Source organism: Sturnus vulgaris, chromosome 1 (assembly GCF_052056855.1).
Source record: "Sturnus vulgaris isolate bStuVul1 chromosome 1, bStuVul1.hap1, whole genome shotgun sequence".
Lineage (NCBI taxonomy): Eukaryota > Metazoa > Chordata > Aves > Passeriformes > Sturnidae > Sturnus > Sturnus vulgaris.
Window position 1 is genome coordinate 96513802 of NC_142243.1, and position 18406 is coordinate 96532207.

The 18406-nt window shown below is 36.4% G+C and overlaps 1 protein-coding gene across 1 annotated transcript in view; it reads left to right on the forward strand.

Annotated features, from left to right (window-relative positions):
* Positions 1-18406, forward strand: part of ERP44 (endoplasmic reticulum protein 44) — a 48645-nt gene that overhangs the window by 14421 nt on the left and 15818 nt on the right. Inside the window, exons 2-6 of the mRNA XM_014875155.2 lie at positions 4619-4691; positions 6452-6491; positions 7860-7975; positions 16786-16970; positions 17379-17494. Coding sequence (XP_014730641.1) covers positions 4619-4691; positions 6452-6491; positions 7860-7975; positions 16786-16970; positions 17379-17494 — 530 coding nt within the window. The remainder of the gene's footprint in view (positions 1-4618; positions 4692-6451; positions 6492-7859; positions 7976-16785; positions 16971-17378; positions 17495-18406) is intronic.

Genomic DNA, 18406 nt, shown 5'->3' on the forward strand with positions numbered 1-18406 from the left:
AAATCTCAGCTAATTCATAGTTGTTCCTCAGAAGTGACTGGTACTGGCTCCCTAAGCCATTGACTAACTTCAGCTAAGGACCAAATCTTAATCAAAAACACTTAAGATTTCTGTACTAATTAAAGTTCCCAGTAAATGCATGACCACTGTTATCTTCAGAAACTCCCAGGAACCTGAGCCATGATGTTCCTACTTTATTTGACAATATTTCTGAGGACCAGAAGAGTAAAAGTATGTGTCATCTCCTCTTCTTCTCTCCCCCAATATGAGCTAAATTTTATCTTTGTGAATGCATTGTTCAGTTCCTGATTTTTTTCTCCCAACAACATATTCTATAAGTGCATAAAGCTTTCTGCATTCCCTTGTTTCAGTCTACATTTGTTTTGTCATTTTTCTGTAGTGTTAAATATTGCCAGTAGATTATAAACATCCTAATCTAACTTGAGCAGCTTCACTCAAGTATTTTATATATCATATTCTGCTCTATTTTTTAAAATGTTTTTATTTCATAACTACTTAGTTTTACCTTCAGATTTTCAGTCTGAACATTTAAAAACTAGAAATATAAGAATTACTTAATTTTATCCAATGTAAGTACAGAAATGTGAATTGTTTTCAGGTGTGCTTAAGTAACCAATTTTCCTTTTGAATTATTTTTTCAAGATGCTTTCTTCAATGAGTTTGTAGCTATCTTGTGATGTCAGTTTGAAATTTATTTTTTTTACTTTCAGTTACAAATATGAACATCATCCATACGTCCTGCTGTGAGCCAGTAGAATGTAAAGTGAAAAATTCTGAATACTTCTCTTGGCCACTATGTTTTTCAGAACTTATGTTCAATACCTGCTATAAAGTGTGTAGCTGATTTTCAGAAATTATTTCCTCAAAAATATCTTGTTTTCTGGTCATGGGTATCAAGCACAGGCTGCTAAAAAGGTCAGAAAATATTCTCAAAGCAGTGTAGCTTCTTAGAAATTTAAATACAAATTTGTATTCCTTCATGATAAATATTAATAGTAGTAATATCATAAACCCTCTTGTATCCCATGGGATAGCAAGATTACTGGGTCAAAAGGAGGTGTTTTCTTCCTTACAGGCATTATACCTTAATGAAAGCTTCAGCTGGAGTGAATCTTGCATATTTATTGACATTTCTTCAAGGAATGCTTTTTTTCTCTGGATCTATCTACTTATTATTAAAAGTTTGGCACCCAGAATTATTTAGCCAGTATAAAATGTTTGAGAACGTGATTATGAATATATTTGACAAAACAGAAATTTTCATACTTCTAGTGGGAAAAGTATTTCAGTTATCTCAGATTTTGTACAACTTTTGGGGAAAGGTGTCTCAGTCTCAATGTTTTTCCACTACTATAATATAAAGGGACAATGGGGTACTTGGTTAGTTTGTTTTTCACCTTCAATACAAGATGATGTTTGGCATATTTGTTTTGATGTTAATGTCTTAGTACATGCAGCTTGCACCACATTTCCACAGTAAGAGTGAAGAAAGCAACCACAAAATTTATTTGTGGTATAAAGAAGTATTAGTTTTAATTCCTTTTTTCTACATATAGCACAGTCTAGAAAAGGATTGCATTGGTTAGTTAAGTCCTGTGCTTTCATGGTGCAGTTAAATATTTGCATTGCAAGTTAAATGTATTTTAAGTGTATTGTGGCAATCTACAAATATGACTGCAGTTCCTGATCCATTGAATTTGTATCTGCTAAGTAACAGAGCCTATTTCTCAACTGCAAATAATATGCTTATCTATGTTATGTTTAATTTATGTGTAACTTATCCTACTAGATAAGATTTGTCTTGCTACTGGAAAGTTATACTAGGAGAAGCCAGGAAGGTTTAAGAAATTGTTATCTTACCCATTCAGTTTGTTTAGACAATATGAACTGCTGCTGCTGAGCTCTTGTGAAAATAGTTACACCAAGACCTACTGCGGAAATTCTTTTCAAAGTGTGAATGGTGATGCAGAGCTTGTGTGCAGCAGCTGAAAAGTTCCTGCTTTCTAGAGGCTTGTGTGGATTTTCTCTGTTAACAAACCTTGTCCAGCAGGATACAAGCAGGATAAGTAACTCTGTGGTCTTCAGGTTGATCAGAGGTTCTTGAGGCCTTTCAGGGCAGATGAAGCCTTAGAACATTGAATTTGGAAAGTCACCTGCAGTAGGATCAGATGATGGCCAAGAAAATTGTTGTTGAAATACCCTATCCATTATTGTCTAGAGCAATATTCCAACTTATTGTTAGTTGTAGCTATTGCTTCAGTTGTACACAAGTTAGGTCAAACCTAACATTTGCAACAAAGCAGCACGTGCAACAAAATCTGTGCCAGCACACACTGACCTGATCCATTACTCACTACAAACATAACTTCTACTGCCAGAACCTCCCCCCAGCAACGCCATGGAAGCTGTCACCAGCACCCATGGACCCATGCACCACCGAAGGGGTGATGGGGAGGTGTCTGCACTAATGGTTGCCATCACCTGTTACTTCTCTGGGGATAATTTGGCCAGTGTGGATCCAGGTCCACACAGGTAGCTTCTCACTACCCTCTTGCTGCCAGCATCTTGAGAGGAGCTCCTTGAACACTAGCCTACTGGAACTTGTGCATTGCATAGCTTGCTTAATCATAATTTTTTGGCAGATTTTGTTGTTACACTGCCTGTTTAATCTCTGGACCTCACATCTCAACCATTAGGTTTGTTTCTCTGCGGTCCTCCTAGAACCACAGTTCAGACACTTGTCTCAGGCAGTTGAAGTGCCACAGGAAGACTGTGCAAACTCCACCTCAAATCTTAGATTTGCATTTAAGAATGGTACAAGAGAGAAGCACTGGTACGTATTCTGTATTCCAACAGCTGGTGTGTTTCCAGCCTGTCGTGTAAGATAGACTTATATGCTACCCAAGGGCCTCCATATGTGAAATGTGAAAGAATTAGTATCTTCACTGGGAAATGATTAGTGATCTACGTTAGTAATTTTTCTGGTTAGTGATCCACAAATGGGAAAGAATTGAAAATGGTTGATTGCTGCAGATCTCACCTGTGTGTGATTTACAGTGATGGTTTTAGAGCTCTTGATAGTGTCTCACTGGAGAAGTTTCTAGCTGATCTTAAGGAAAACAGGGATCCAGTTTGGTAATTTTTTTTCAATCAAATATTTCATATACACTTGTAATACATATTAGGAAATTTGGTGTGTGGCATTAAATTAGTTTTTTGATAAATTGTAAGCAGTGTCAAAGGCAGGTATATCCTGGAAGCTTGTTCTTTGTAGTCGTGGTCCTACTATAGGTTCAAGATAGGTCTCAGGCTCTTCCATAAATGCAATGTCAATGTTCTATCACTGGTTCCTGCTATGCAGCTACTCTACGTGGTTTTATTTGGATGGTCTTTATGATTTTAGCTGTGTTTTTCCTTGGTGCCTCTTCAGCCATAGGCAGATTTCCTTTGCACCTCAAGGAGTAAATAAGTCTCTGGGAACACTGATAGCATGTATGTTGTGTGCTGTGGCATCTCAGTGCAGGTTGTCTCTGTGAATCTCTTGTCTCTGGCCAACTCCTTGACCTGTGCATTCTTGTCAGTTCTCTTCTGAAAACCTTCCTTTTCCTTTCCTATTACCTCTGTCAGTTGAGGAACCATACGTCAATTGAAAATTGATGTGAAGGCATTACTGCAGAGCATCTGGTCCAAGCCCTGACTGTGCTTAGAGAAGTGATGACTTTCTGACTGGCTTTCTCAGGATGAAAACATTCATATCCCAGACAAGAATCTATATTATCCTACTCAAAAATTAGCGTGCTTGTCTCTCTCAAAGCAAAAGTAAATTGTAATTCACTGATGCCTCTCTTACCTGGGATAGAACTCTACCTCCTATTTCTTCCACTGCATTTTAGGAAAAAAGATCTGGGCTAGTTGCACTGAAATGAGTGTCCATCCATAAAACCGTGTATTGCTATGAGAGTTACATGAGGAGTAATATAAATGTTGCTTTGTAATTGAACGATTTGGCTGATGTGGTGTCCTGGTTTTTATAGTCTGATAATCCTATTGCATGCTGGGACTGAAGCAGTGTCAAGTGGAAATACAGAAGGAGATAAAAGACTGTAACTAGTTGACTTAGATGTATTGAAATTGTTTTCTAAAACAGCAATAAAAATGCAGGCAATTGAGGCTTTACTTAATGAGAAACTTTTTAGCCAGACAAGTCCTATAAATGACAGAAGGAATTACTTGTCTTGGGTGAAACCTCTGTGCCCACATGCTTCTGGGCTGTGTGAGGTTGCTGAAAAGGGGTTTCATTTCTTTCTTGAGAGTGAAGACAGGAATATAAGTTACTCTTAAAGGTGCAAAATTTACCTGAAACATCTCTGGCTACGTAATGGAAAATTGTATTGAAATAACTAATTCTGCTTTAAATGTGAAAGTATATCTGTAGTTTATTTGTATATTTGTAGTACTGCCGTTATCTGAAATACATTGACTGAATTACAGTTCTTTTACTGTTCTTCTCCAGCTTTTGAACTACAGCACTTAAAAATCATACATGTTTCAGCAGTAAAGAAGTAACTTACCTTACTGGTTTGCTTTCTCTTTTTAGGTGTCTTGGCTTTTTAATCCAGCAAGAAGTGAAATAACAAGTCTAGATAGTGGAAATATAGATGACATTTTAAGTGAGTATTTCGAATAATTTTTTTCTTTGTATGTCTGCAGTTACTTATCTGTGTGAATATTGTAGTGATGTTAAATGAATATTCATACCCTAGCTTTGAATATATGAATTGCAATCAGCTTAGAAGTATGAAATGCCTGTGGTCGAAATTAGCTGTCTGAACTAATGTATTGCAATGAGAATTTGAAGTGTCTTAAGAAAATAACTGTTATCTTGTTTGCAGAAGGGAATGCTTGATTACATAACCAAAACCAATCTAGAGGGCATTTTAAAAGTTCCCCCCAAAAATAGCAGCAGGTGAAACCCATGGTAATGGGCCTTAAGTATCTTGCTTGTTCAGCTCTGCCTTTCCTCAGGTTAAGCACTGTCCGGATTCTGGTGGCTCATAGATGGAAATCTTTAAACAGATATATACTTCTTGTCTGAAGCCTTTCCCTCTGAGAAGTATGCACCTTGCCTGTATCTGATTGTTTTTGCAGGAAAAAGTTATTACATTGTTTCAAATATAGCCATGAGGAAAAAAATCTTTATTAAGGTCTGGACTAGAATCTGCCCTATATTATGGGATTGCTTTGTGATATGAGAGCTGTTTGTAAATACCTTTTCTACAATGGAAAATATAAAATTATTTTATACAATGTAATTCACAAGAGGGAATATATGCTAAGTGTAAGTGCTTTTAAAATTCATCCCATTACTTTCAAGCAATACTTTATGCATTGGAGGTAACCCTAAACTTTTCAGTGCTTGTTATTTACCTATTCACCACTTACATCTCTTGATGATGACAATCTTAACACTGTAATTATAATCAAAATTGGTGTTCTCCAGCCTACTCAAGTGTTGTCTTTATCAGCATGTTGTCTTTTCCAGGCTTTCAGCATCCTTATCTTCACATGTAACTGCTCTGTACTTTGTCAATTTTCTGCTTTGTCAGCATTTCTGCTTTACAAAGCTGTGGTTGATATTCTGTAGTTTGAGTAGGTATTTAATGTTTTTTTCAGTGTCTAGGCCAGTACTACTACCAAAAATCAGTTTAAAGCATGGCTAATTATTATATTCTGTAAAGATCATACTTTATTTTTGGGGAGGAGATTTATGCTTTTATGACTTTTTTTTAATAATGCACAAGAACATTATTTCATTACCTCATTGTATGTATCCCTGTAGTACTGCATTTTTTTAGTGTTCCTTAGCATTTTTCTATTTTTGAGGACTGAAAATTTCTTTGCTATCTTTTGCCAGAGTATCCAGGTTAAATAAGACAAGTAAGGACAAACCAGAGCAAGTTGCACATAAAGGCTGCTTGTTCATCAGTCTTCTACCCCACATAGTTAGGATTTCAGCTTTTAACTGATTTTAACACTTACGATTAATACAGCTAGAGCTTAAGAGCTACTAGAGTTCAATTTCTGGATGTGGCCTTACTTTTAAATCCAGAAATAATTTTTACCTCATGTGTCACTTAATTACTTGTGTTTTAATGCCTTAAGTATCTACTTTCTTTTTGGTCTTAGATATCAATAAAGTCAATAGAACACTTGACTGAAGGTCTCTTTCATCTCTTTCCCATTTGTTATAGATTATATTTCAGATAATATTTACCCCAGCAGTTTTCTAGGAATCAGACTAAGCTCTATGATGAATTATCTGGAAATACTTGCTTTTGTAGTTTTTTTGCACTACTTTTATAATCTCAGATAAAAGAACTGAGAAGTTTGACTCACAATGTGACATTGGGCTTTTTCTTTTTCTTCTCAGACAATGCAGATGTTGCTTTAGTTAATTTTTATGCTGATTGGTAAGTTATTCAAGTTGTTTTCCTTTTTTTATATTTAAGCTTCTGTCTTTTGAAAACTGTCATGTTTGGCTATAATTTTCTAATTGAAAATACAGTAGTCTGTTGCTTTCAAACCAGTTCTTTCCTGGGTTTATGTCCCAATTGCTTCTCCTGTCTTTGCTTGCTAGGTTCATACTATAATAGGTTATAGTTTTAAAACATTACAACCTTAATTATGATCATTACTTTTAGGCATTCAGCAATTGTCCCTCTACATAGCACACTGTCAGTATGTGATGTAAATTGACTTTTGAGTGAGAACAGATCAGTTTTGGTCATGGAAGTTCTCTGTTTTAAGGGTGGAGAAGAATGAGGGATAGGAAGCCATTGTAGCATATACATGTTTACATATACATGCTACACAAATGTGTAGCATTGAGCTGGGCTGGCCAGAGTCAGGTTTTTTCAGAAGGTGGACTTCAGCTCTCTTGGCATTTTGAGAGCAAGACTTGCTCTTCACTTACATGTTTGCTGTTGCAGACATAACTACATCCCCAGTCTGTCACTGTTAAGTTTAAGGTGGGTTTCAGTGCAGGCTGGTTTATTGCAAGTCTACTCCTTCAAGTCTCATTCTCACGATTTCTACAGTGCCATTATGCATCTTCAATTTAAAAATCTGCCGTATGTTTGGAAGGACAGAATATAAAATAATTTTATTGACATATTAGTAATGGTCTTGTGCACTACTGTTACCCTAAACTCCCTAAAGCCACTGAAGCATCTTTACAATCCTACCACCTTTTCTGTGGGCAGAAAGAGAGAATGTGTTTCAAAATCTGACATTACTGGAAGAAGGGACCCTTAGGGTTCTCTTTGTTCTTACTGCTGTAAAAGCAGTCTGCTCAAATTCTGCCAAATCTGAGCAATAATATAATACATAATACTTACAACTTGAAAATTACCTGTGATATTTCTTGAAGGTGTTGGTGAATATTTCAATGTCAACAATCTAAGGAACTTATTTTACCACATTTTTAAAATCACTTTCCATGGAGTAATTCAGGTAGAAAAAAATGAATAACATGCTTTCTGAATAGAGTATATTTCCTAAAGGCTTATAATTGATTAATGGTGTTTCCTAGGGAGATAAAGCAGGGGAGTATATCTTGAACTATGTTCAAGATTCTTTCAGAATTACTTTTTTTCCACACCTGATTTATTCAAGTTACTTTTGAACTGATTTTTATCTGGTCAGTTACTGGGATAATTACGGGTAGATGTGAATTTTCCAATGGCTTTTCTTTCTTTTCTATTTTTTTCTTTTTCCTTCAAAGATTGAAATATTTCAAAGTGATATTTTGAAGTCATGATTTTGTGTTCTATTTACAGGTGCCGCTTCAGCCAAATGCTGCATCCTATTTTTGAGGAAGCTTCTAATGTAATCAAAGAAGAATATCCAGATAAGAATCAAGTGGTATTTGCTAGAGTAGACTGTGACCAGCATTGTAAGTAAATCCTGATTTAGGTTTTTCTGTGCTGTCCTACTACCAAGTTAGTAATTGTATTAAAAAATATGCTAAATAGCTGTGCAAAGTGTAGCTGTAGTTGGCCCATTATTTAGCCCAGGGTTGCTTTTATTACATCAGCAAACCTCTTCTTCCATATTTGTCAGGGCAATTTCTAATATTTCTTTCTCGTTGCATCCGTTAACATCCTTTTTTTTTAATCGGTTCAGCCTATCTCATTTAATAAGGATAAAAGGGCTGTGATTATAAATTGAATTGGCTCATTGAGGTGTCAGAGAAGCACTATGGCAACAAATGATGCACGTCTTCACAACCAAGAAGAGGAAGGGGTAACCTACCACTGTTAGCATGAAGAATATGTTCTGATCAGATCTTCCTTCCACCTTGGAGTCATGGTGGGGGCTGTAAATTTCCTTTCATACAGCCAGGCAGGGATCAGAGCTTTGCTCTGCTGTTGTTACACATGCCAGAAAACAGTTGCCTATTTGGGTTGGGTTTTCCCCATCCCCAGCCATACGTGAAAATGATATGCAAAATCTTACTTTATGCTGTTACTAATCCCTAAAGTTCCTTTTAAATCCTTTAATAAGTAAAATGTGAGGAATATCTGCTGCACATTGAAAGGCAAATGGATAGTACCAGGATTTTTATTACACTATTGGATCAGCTGTATTGTTTTATGCTTCTTGGAGAACAGCCTTTCTAAGAATAATTTCTTTACAGTGGCTTGTGATACCCAAAGAATATTAACAGCAGAAATTCAGTTTAATCAGTACTGATTATACTATTTGGGCTTTACAAAACTGTTAATTTTTAAGAACAAGCATCACTGGAAATTGGCTCATCTTTTCATGTCAAGATAACAACAACTTTATAGAAAGTTCTCACTAAAGACCATAGTAAAATCAGCCTGTGTTGTTGCATTTTATTCTTAAGGTTTAAATTAACTGCTGAAGTCCTTACTTTGGTTGCTATAGCTTCAGTTGCTTGAATAACTCAGAGAGTCTGGGCTGCTGGATGCCCGGTGTTTAGCTATGAGACATTCTCGTCTTAGCAGTTATAGTTAAGAAAGTAATTTTTTTGCCTCTCACCAAGTGCTGGAAACACTTTAAAAGTGTATTACTTAATCCTCTCATATGCTCTTTGAATTAAAGTAGTTTGTGATTGTTACAGAGAGCTAAGAGGAGGAGATGATACAGAAGAGATTGTCATCCCTCTCCTGAGAGTACTTGTAATGGGCTAAGTAGTAGGAGGTAGACAGGAGTTTTAATTTTTCTTTTTATTTCTGGAATACCGTTAGTTCTCTGGATTTACTATTTTTGTCCTTAATTTAAGTAAGTGAGCATGGCTGCTTTTGCAGAAGATACAAAATGTGAGAATTAAAAATAAAATCCTTTAATGACAGGCAATTTACATTGCCTTTTTGAATTGAAGTAGCAAAGTTGTGCATGGCATTCCTTTTTTCTAGTATTTATTTGCTGGGTTTTAAACAATGGTACATTTCATGGCACACAGTTATTGGGCATGGCTGAAAGTTTTAGGTATTTTAACTTGGATTTTAACGTGTACAATAGCAGCTTTTTAGTAAGAAATCGGATATTAATGTATTATCAAGGTTGGGCCTGCTGTAGTATTTTGCTGAATGCTGGTGTCAAGATTGCTAGCAGCTTGGGATTTTTTACTCAAGCTTTATATTTTTGTATGTGTTTACATATTTTAGCAACACTAGAGGTTTTATGTCAATATTTTGGTGATTTGTTATGCCACCAAATGTAGATTTCATACCACTAGTAATTCACTATTAGAATGGTGTTCTAGAGATGGTGGATTATTTGCATTACAAATGATCTGGTTCTTTTTGAGGCCAAGACTCTGTAGGGAATCTAAATAGCTGATTTCTGGCCACTCAAAAACAGCTTTCAGGATGGTCACTCAGGCATAGATACTTTCTATTTAATGCACTATTATTGAAGCACACTGCAGGGCCCAACAGCTCCCACCAGCTTCTGAGGGTAAAGCAAATTAAAGAGAATTATTGATGTACTGCCAAATGTTTGATGCCTAATGACAAAACCATCATTCTGTCTGCTCTTATAGCCAAGATAAAGATGTTTTTCTGGAAAGTGATAGAGTACCTTACACATATTATAACTATATTAACTATATAGTTAATGATATAGTTATTAACTTTGTAAGTATACATATTAACTCTATATTAAGCCTCTGTATGGTGCTATATTTTACACTAGTTTATAATATTGTGGAAGATAATTATACCTGAAATGTGTTGGTAAAATCACCAGGCTGTGTTTAAGCTGGTGTATAACACACCAAAGGTGAATCTGAAGCAGATACTCTTTTTATTTCCAAGACCACATCCTTTTATAACTTAAAAATATCCGAGTTCTGCTACACTCTATCTTGTTAAAAATCTTTGGTTTTGATACGTTCAATTTAGTGATTCAGTAATTCAATTTAGTAATTAAATATTAGACTCCTCTCATCTAAGTATAATGCCTAGTAAAAGTGATCTTCCTTATAAAATTACAGAAGATCCTACTGCATAGGCATTATTAGGAAGGTTTTGTTTCATAGTTTGGGTTTTTTGTTTATTTGGGTTTTTTGGGGGTTTTTTTCCCTTGCTTTTTTAATCATTTGTGTTAAGCAGGGGTGTTGGAAACTCGGTGCAATAGATTTCCTATTGCGAGTGAATATTGCAATCTAGAACTCATGTTTCTCTGGGTGAGAGTTTATGTTTTGGACAGTTTCTCTAAATTCAACATTGGGAGCTGTGGTATAGAATATTGGGGGTTTGATTTTACTGCACCATGATTTCCTTTGGTTTCTGAGTTAAATAAAAAATAGTAGCTAGTTTGAATAGATCTTTGTGCCTCCAAACATAAATCAATTTCTCACTGGGGGTATGTAAGGAGATGCTTTGCTGGGCAGACTGTTTAGGGAACTGTTGTTCTTCCATTCAAAATGTGTCTGGGAATGGTATTTTCCCTCAGTTTTGTGAGCTGCTGCTCTCTCTGTGTTCCTGCAATGTGTGCTCATGTTGCTAATGTTAGTCTGCAGAGATGAGATTATGTTGCTACTGTGCCTTTGGTAAGCGAAAGAACTCAATGATAACAAATTTGGAAGTTCATAAGGGAACCCTAAATGAAACTCTAAACAGGTATGAGGATTTCATTGCATTCTTGTTACTTTGCTTGGAAAAAAAAATCAGTCTGAGAGAGTTATTTTTGGATAAAATAAAAAGTGTAAGTGATTTGGAGAGGTTGTTGATGGCACTCCTCAGGAGAGCCATTTTATTAGTCTGTCAGAGAAGGTTATGGGATGCCTACTGATGAGGCCCTGCTTAGAGCAGGCATGGCTGTTGTGAATGCTCCTTTGCAGCAGAAGGTGGTTTAAATTTGCTGTTAGAGTTTGATACAGAATATTGATTGTTTTCCTTCTACCTGTTTTGGTCCATCATACAAGTCACCAGTGTCACAATCACTAGAGCAGTATGCCTAGTTTAGATGGTTTCCCAAGTTTCTTTCTAATTCTGCTTCTTCTGAGTATTCCACCAGGGCTTATGATTTCTTGCAAGTGTCACAAGAGCAGTAGTTTAACTGGGGAGAATTTATGGTATATTATGAAAGTAAAAAGTACCTATCAAAGACAGATTTCATTTGTCATCTGTAGCATGCCCTGGTGGGTAGCCTGAGGGACTTCAAAAGATGTTGACTGATTTCAAGTGAGCAAACAGAATACTCATTTAGTCATTCCAGCTTCAAACATACAGCTGAAAGAATTTATTATTTTTGAGGTGGAAGATATTGCAGAAAGGTAAGGAAGAGTTAAGATGATTTGACACACAAAATAAAGCTTAGTGTTGGATCCAGAAAATTCAAGCTCTCTCTATATGTAGTTGTGCAACTCCTACAACCATCATGCAACACCACAGTTAGGAAATGCAGTACCTTGTGTTTGTGTTAGCTCTTCCTCAGACTACATGAAAACACCACCCTCTTCTTCTCTAGAAAAAGGGACATTTGAGTATTTTCAGAAGTTATTTTTACAGGGTTCAAGTTTTGAAACTGATTTTCTTTCAGATAACTTTTCAGGCTCTTATAGTCCCCTGTTCAGCATGTGAATTCTTCAGGTGGTGCCTTATATGATGAGGTAGGCATTTAGGATAATTATCAGTATTGTTCGAATCCTACGAGACACGTTTTTTGAGAACCAGTCCTGTAGACTTAAAATCTAAATATTTGTTTAGTCATAGTGTGAATTATGGCCATGAAAAACTAGAACAGTGTACTGAGTTAATAGTGACCCTTGTAAATATTGCTGGTCCTTCACTGGGAAGGACCTTCCTAGCTACATTGTGGGTGGGAGCCTCCTTCAATATAGTTTTTCAGCACATTATTCATTGTACATTTAATTTCAGCTTGGTGGCTATGGAATTGAGATTCTTGGTGACACGATCTGATACCTTGCTAGCTGAACTTTGGGTAGTGTGTTGTGGTGTTAATCTAGAATGGTGGAGTCTGAAGCATTCTGAGAAACAAGTCACTGGCTGTGTGCTTGCTTGAAGCTGTAGCTTGGGTAGTGTGTGTACACACCATGAGAAAAACCTGAGACACCCCAAAAAGTCGGCTTTGGCATTCCTTTGAATAGGGGAACACACAATGCTCTGACAACGGCAAAATGGGTGACAATACAAGAGATATTATAAAGATACAGGTCACAAATGATAGCTCACAAAGCCTGCTTTCTTAGAGGATCTTGCTCAGAAGGTGGCGTGGGAGAAAAATACCAGTGTAGATGTCAGGTTTCACATAAAAGTTTGTTTCAAAACAAGAGCTGCTGTCCCTTCCCTGTTGTAAGACAGAGCTTTGCTCAGGAGAAGTATCAATCAGTACAGTGCATCTCTGAAGAGAACTACATGACTGTAAGATATTCCATTTGGAGTTGGCAGAATGAATAATGGAAAAAAGTCTAGGTAGCTTGGAAATGGTTGCATGTCAACAGGTAAATGTGCAAAATGGGGAGGAATCATCTGAATTCAACAGTCATTGCTGTTGCTCAAAGCTTCTGATTTGTAGAAGAAAAGATGATGGAGTGTGTCGGTAGCTTCCTATCATAACTAATGTGAAACTATTCTGGTAGCACAAAAACTGGATTTGTGATTTAATTATTAATTCAGCAAAATACAAACACAAGGTTTATTCCTTTTAGGTACCTTCATATCTGAAGAAAAAAAAAGTTGTAGTTGGGAGGTTTTTTTTAGGTGGGTTGCCCTTGTCTGTTTCAAATACCTCTTTTCATCAGAAAATGGGCAGTGGGAATGTCAGGAAATATTTTAAAATTTAATTTAGGATTTACTATAACTAATGCAATCTGTGAATGAGCTCAAGCAATATTCCATGTATTTGCATTGTGTATTTCCAATTTTAAAAGGAATATAATTTTGTAGTTGCACTGCTTGTGCTAACTCTACCTGTATCAAATGCCAGGGCTTAATGAAGCATTTAAGGTTTACTCTATTTGACTTTTGAATTAATTCAAACAATTTTTCATGTACTTGCATTTTATTTTTTGTAAAAAGATGGTTTTCAAATACTTACTTGTGTAGGAGTGTCATTTCTCTGTGTTAGTTCAAATACCAGCATTCATGGAATCTCAATGTAATTTGTAAAGATCATGCAAGTACTGACTTATGAAATAATGTTTGAATTCAGCTTTGACAATGGGCATGTATTACCATTAATTTTTTTACACAACTTCAGCCCTTGATGAAGATCCACTTCCTTAGGTACTGCAATCTCCATCTTGGAGAGCCTGCATGACCCCCTGAATGCCCATTCTTCAACCCTTGCATCCTTCTACAGCTGTGGAAATAATGTGAGAGAAAAGTCCATGTTGTGAGACAAAAAATTGTGTGGTGTGGTGTGGTGCTGTCTTGCAGTGCAGCTCTATAACAGGAGGAGTGGTTAATCTCATTGTGTTTCTGTGGAGCCTTGACAGCTGTGCTCCTCGTCCCTTATCAGACCTGGTCAAGGTTGGATTGGCTCATGTACTGTCAGACCAAAGGTCCTTCTGTCAGCAGGGGAGAAGGGCAGCAAATGCCTGGCTTGCAGATGTTGTTTGTCTTCTACCAAGCAAATATAAAGTGATTCCTCCTCTGCTGTACTTGCCACCTCCTTGCTGGCAGCTCTTATGTACTTTAACTAAAACGTGGTAGAGTTTAAGGGAAGAAAACATTATTAATCTGGTGTTCATTAATGTTGAATATATTGGCATCCTCCCTGGAGAAATTTGTATGAATTTGAAATAAAAGTACTCTTCACTTAGGACATAAAATGTTTTACCTTAATTTTAACTGTAATTAGAGCATTAAGAAATGCACTTCTGGGATATTTAGGAAACAAGTCAAGGCCTCTTAGTCAAAATTGATAGATTGAATTCTGTGGTATTTTATAGTGATGCAAAACTTTTTAGGAACTGGGCTAAGTTTTGAAGTTTACTTGGGAGATGTTAAAGAACATTTTTGTGGAGTAGACCTGGTTCTTATTCCTTTGCTATGCACATTTTGTTTTCACTTCTCAGACTCATCTAAGCTGTGCAACTGGTACAGAGACTGTTTTCAGTAACTAAAGCTGCAAGTAGGATTAGTATTGTTGTAGCAGCAATTGAAATTACTGATGGTTTCACTGAGAGCTCTCCAGGCAGCATGGAATTCAGACTTCTCCATTCTCTTAAAAAAAGAGTAAGTGTAAGATAGAAAGCAAATCTGCTTTGTGGTAAATATATGACTGAGAAAGGACATTTTTGTCAGAGTGGATTTGTTCTCACATCATTCAGTATTGTGCCACGTGCTCATGGACCCCATTTGGTTGCCTTCCTGGTGTGAGCTAATCCAGGTCAGCTGAAGAGTATCCTGTGGCTTGTAAGGAGTCCATGAAAAGAAGTGAGGACATGTGTGCAGGCCACCCTTGCAATGCCTTCCTCTCTCTGTCGAAATGTCTCTGTCTCCAAAGGATCAATCAGTTTGCTGAATTCACCACCTCTGTCTTTCCTTGACAGAGAAAAGAAGGGGAGGTTTGGTGGGTGTGGTTGACTAAGGAACGAATCTCCTCAAATGGTTGAGTAGCTTGGGGAAGGTGTTCATATTTGGGGGGTATTTGGTTGAAATTAGGTCCAGAGATATAGGTAAACTGCATTCCATTCTGTAAAAGAAGATAAACAGTTTTCACATGGTCTGTGAGATTTTCTTTTTTTCTAGATTTATTTCCAGGGGACGAGTGAACAGGAGGGAATCATTAAGCAAAGCAAAAGCCATAGGAAAGTGAGAATCTGTCTGACATTACATACTTTGTCTCTACTGTTTGTTTTTATTCTTTCTTTCCTAAGAACCCAAAGTATATATGGTTACCTCATTTCTTCAGTTCCTCCTCATAAAATTGTGAAGTTCTTTCCTGGACTTCAGCCACATCTGAAAGGGGGAAGAGCATTCAAAGCTATTAAATACTTAAAAATTTTGATTAAAGCAGTTGCTGAGTATTGGAGATGCACAAACCCAATTTCTACACCATAGCAAAGGCTGCTGTAAAAACACAAGGCAGCTGGATCTTGCTCAGTGTGCCATGAATCACTTGCTGGTTATGTGTAAGCTTGCCCATCAATGTGTGGCTGGGAGCTAGCTGCAACTTCTGTTGCAGTTTGCTGTGTCCCAGTGATTTAGCAAAGTGGAAGAGGGACAAAGGGGCCTGCTAAGGACTCTGGTGGGGTGCAGTGAAGAACAACATTAGTGCCTTAGTAGTGGTTGAAGTTAAGGGGCACAGGATGCACATGTGTGGGAAACTGGACTGTATTGCTTCTGCTTAGCTTTCTTCTTTGCTGCTCTTCTAATTCTCCTGTAAAACCTCTTTCTGTTTTTATTCTTTTACATTTGTAAGTCTTGTGAACAAATAAATAACTGACCTGTTCCATAAATATGAAAAGAGCTAGTGCTCTTGTCCTAGATTAATGTCAATACATGTTACTTTGTTGTGTGAATCTCTGTGTGGTCCAAGCCTAGAAGAAGACTGGACTACATCTATAAATGTGAATGAAGACCTGTCTTGAAGGGAATGATGATACTAGTTGACTAGAGAGGTGTTTGCCTTAATTTAGAAACCTGGAATTTTGTGTTTGTTCAAAACCTGAACATCTTGGAACTTTAACAGCAGTCTTCTGGCCTTCACAGCCTTCAAAAAATACTTTGCCCAAGGTTTACATATTCAAACATTTTAGACTTGACAGTTATATTTCCAGCATTGCAACTGAGATGAAAATCATAAGTTTAAAGAAAAATAGATTATTTATTTTATTAACATTTTCTCAAGTGGCTTAATTAACTGAGATTGGCAAGCTTTGAAAATTCTCATGTTCTTGCTATGCCCTTAAATTTGCCTTCCTAATTGTTTGTAGTAAGTGTACTAAATTAGTATATACAACAAAGTTGAGTCTTTGCTTAGAGCAGATTTTGGTAATTTTTTTTCTTTATGAAGATCAGTACATGGGAGGAATATAGGTGTGAAAGGTTTTGGTGTTTTTTGGTTTTGGGGGGTTTGTTTTTGGTGGGGGTTTTCTTGTTTGTTTTTTTGGGATTTTTTTGTCTTCTTGTTGCTTAAAGATGTAGAACTGCTGGTTCATAGATTCCACATACAGGTAGTCATATACATGCATAAGAAACCATGTTCAGTGTATTTTTGTATTTATAGGGCTTTGTTTTCATTCTCTTATTTTTTTTTTAGCTGATATAGCTCAGAGGTACAGGATAAGCAAATACCCAACTCTGAAACTCTTCCGGAATGGCATGATGATGAAGAGGGAATACAGGGGCCAGAGATCTGTGACAGCAATAGCAGATTACATCAGGCAGCAGAAAAGTAACCCTATTCGGGAGGTCCAGGATTTGGAAGAAATTAGTTCTCTTGATGTAAGTGTTTCAATTTTATTCCTTCTTGGGACTTTTTTTTTCAATGTTAAACTGCGGAATGTTCAGTACCTTGTGGTTTTTATAAATTGAGTGGAAAACTGGATCATTTGCAGTATTACAAATTAGTCCAGTGTAGTCACTTTGAGCTGCATTCACTCCACTACTAAGTTATTTATCTTGCTTTTAAAAATTTGAAAAGAATCATATGTTGTATTTGACAAGATACTTTTAATATTCCTCACCAAAAAATACTCAGAAGGATTCCTCTGAATATTGAAAAAGCGAAAAAGAAATAATTTCTGCATCTGACTGTTGAATGAATGGCATCTCTGTATTTGATATCTGTAAGGAGTAATGACAGTTTTTGATAATTTGATGCAAGTTATAATTCAACCTTTGTTTTTACAGCGCAGCAGAAGAAATATTATTGGGTACTTTGAGCAAAAGGACTCTGATAATTACAGAACCTTTGAAAGAGTAGCGAATATTTTGCATGATGATTGTGTGTTCCTCTCTGCCTTTGGGTAAGTTTGAAAATTCTTGATTTTGTGACTTTATTATTGAAATTCTGTTAATGAGGTCTATATAATTTAATTAAATAGACTTCTTTATTATTTTCAGTGTGGCATAACTGAAGAGACTAAACCTTAATAGAAAAATACACTGAGGGGATAGAAGTACAAAATTCTTCCTAGCCTTAATGTTTGCTGTGAAATTCATCTTGTATTTTTTACTTTCTTTTTCTTTTTTTACCATTCTTTGTCAGTATAGTTTAAATGTACCTGAGGAGCTTTGGGTGGGAGGAATGGTAGACATTTGTGTCCCCCCTCCAAAAACCTGCATTATTAGAGGGAGAGGGTTTTTTTCATTATTTCCTTTTTTTTTTTTTTCCCTGTGTAAGGAATGTAGTTGCTTACTCATTTCCTCTTGGTGTTAGGGGAGCAGACTTTGTTCCAAAATACCTAATTTCTATTCCTAGGCCTTTGTCATGCAAGTTTTATGTCACTGCACAGTGTAAGACTTAGAAAGAAAATTGCATTGGTGAGCTACACAGTTTAAGTCTAGAAGAAAAACCTACAGGAATTCAGATTTCTCCTTGTACAGATTTACAGTGATATTTCAAAATATTCAGCAGAAGAATAGACTGAGAGTGATTCCCTTTTTAAGTAGCATAATAAAATAAAAATCTAGATTCATTCTGCAGTGTTTAATGTGCCAGCACTGCCCAATTTGAAGTGATTGGGCATTAATGTGATTGTAGTGGCTTCCAGTCTACCCACAGTTGCAAAATCTGGAATTTGTGTGGGTTATGCTAGATTTTATGCTGCACAGAGTTGCCTCAGGAGTTCTTTTAATTGGATGTAGTGGAGAATAGCAGAGAAACTGAGAGGATGTATCAAGGTAGAAAATGTTTCATCTGTTCAAACAAAACCTGT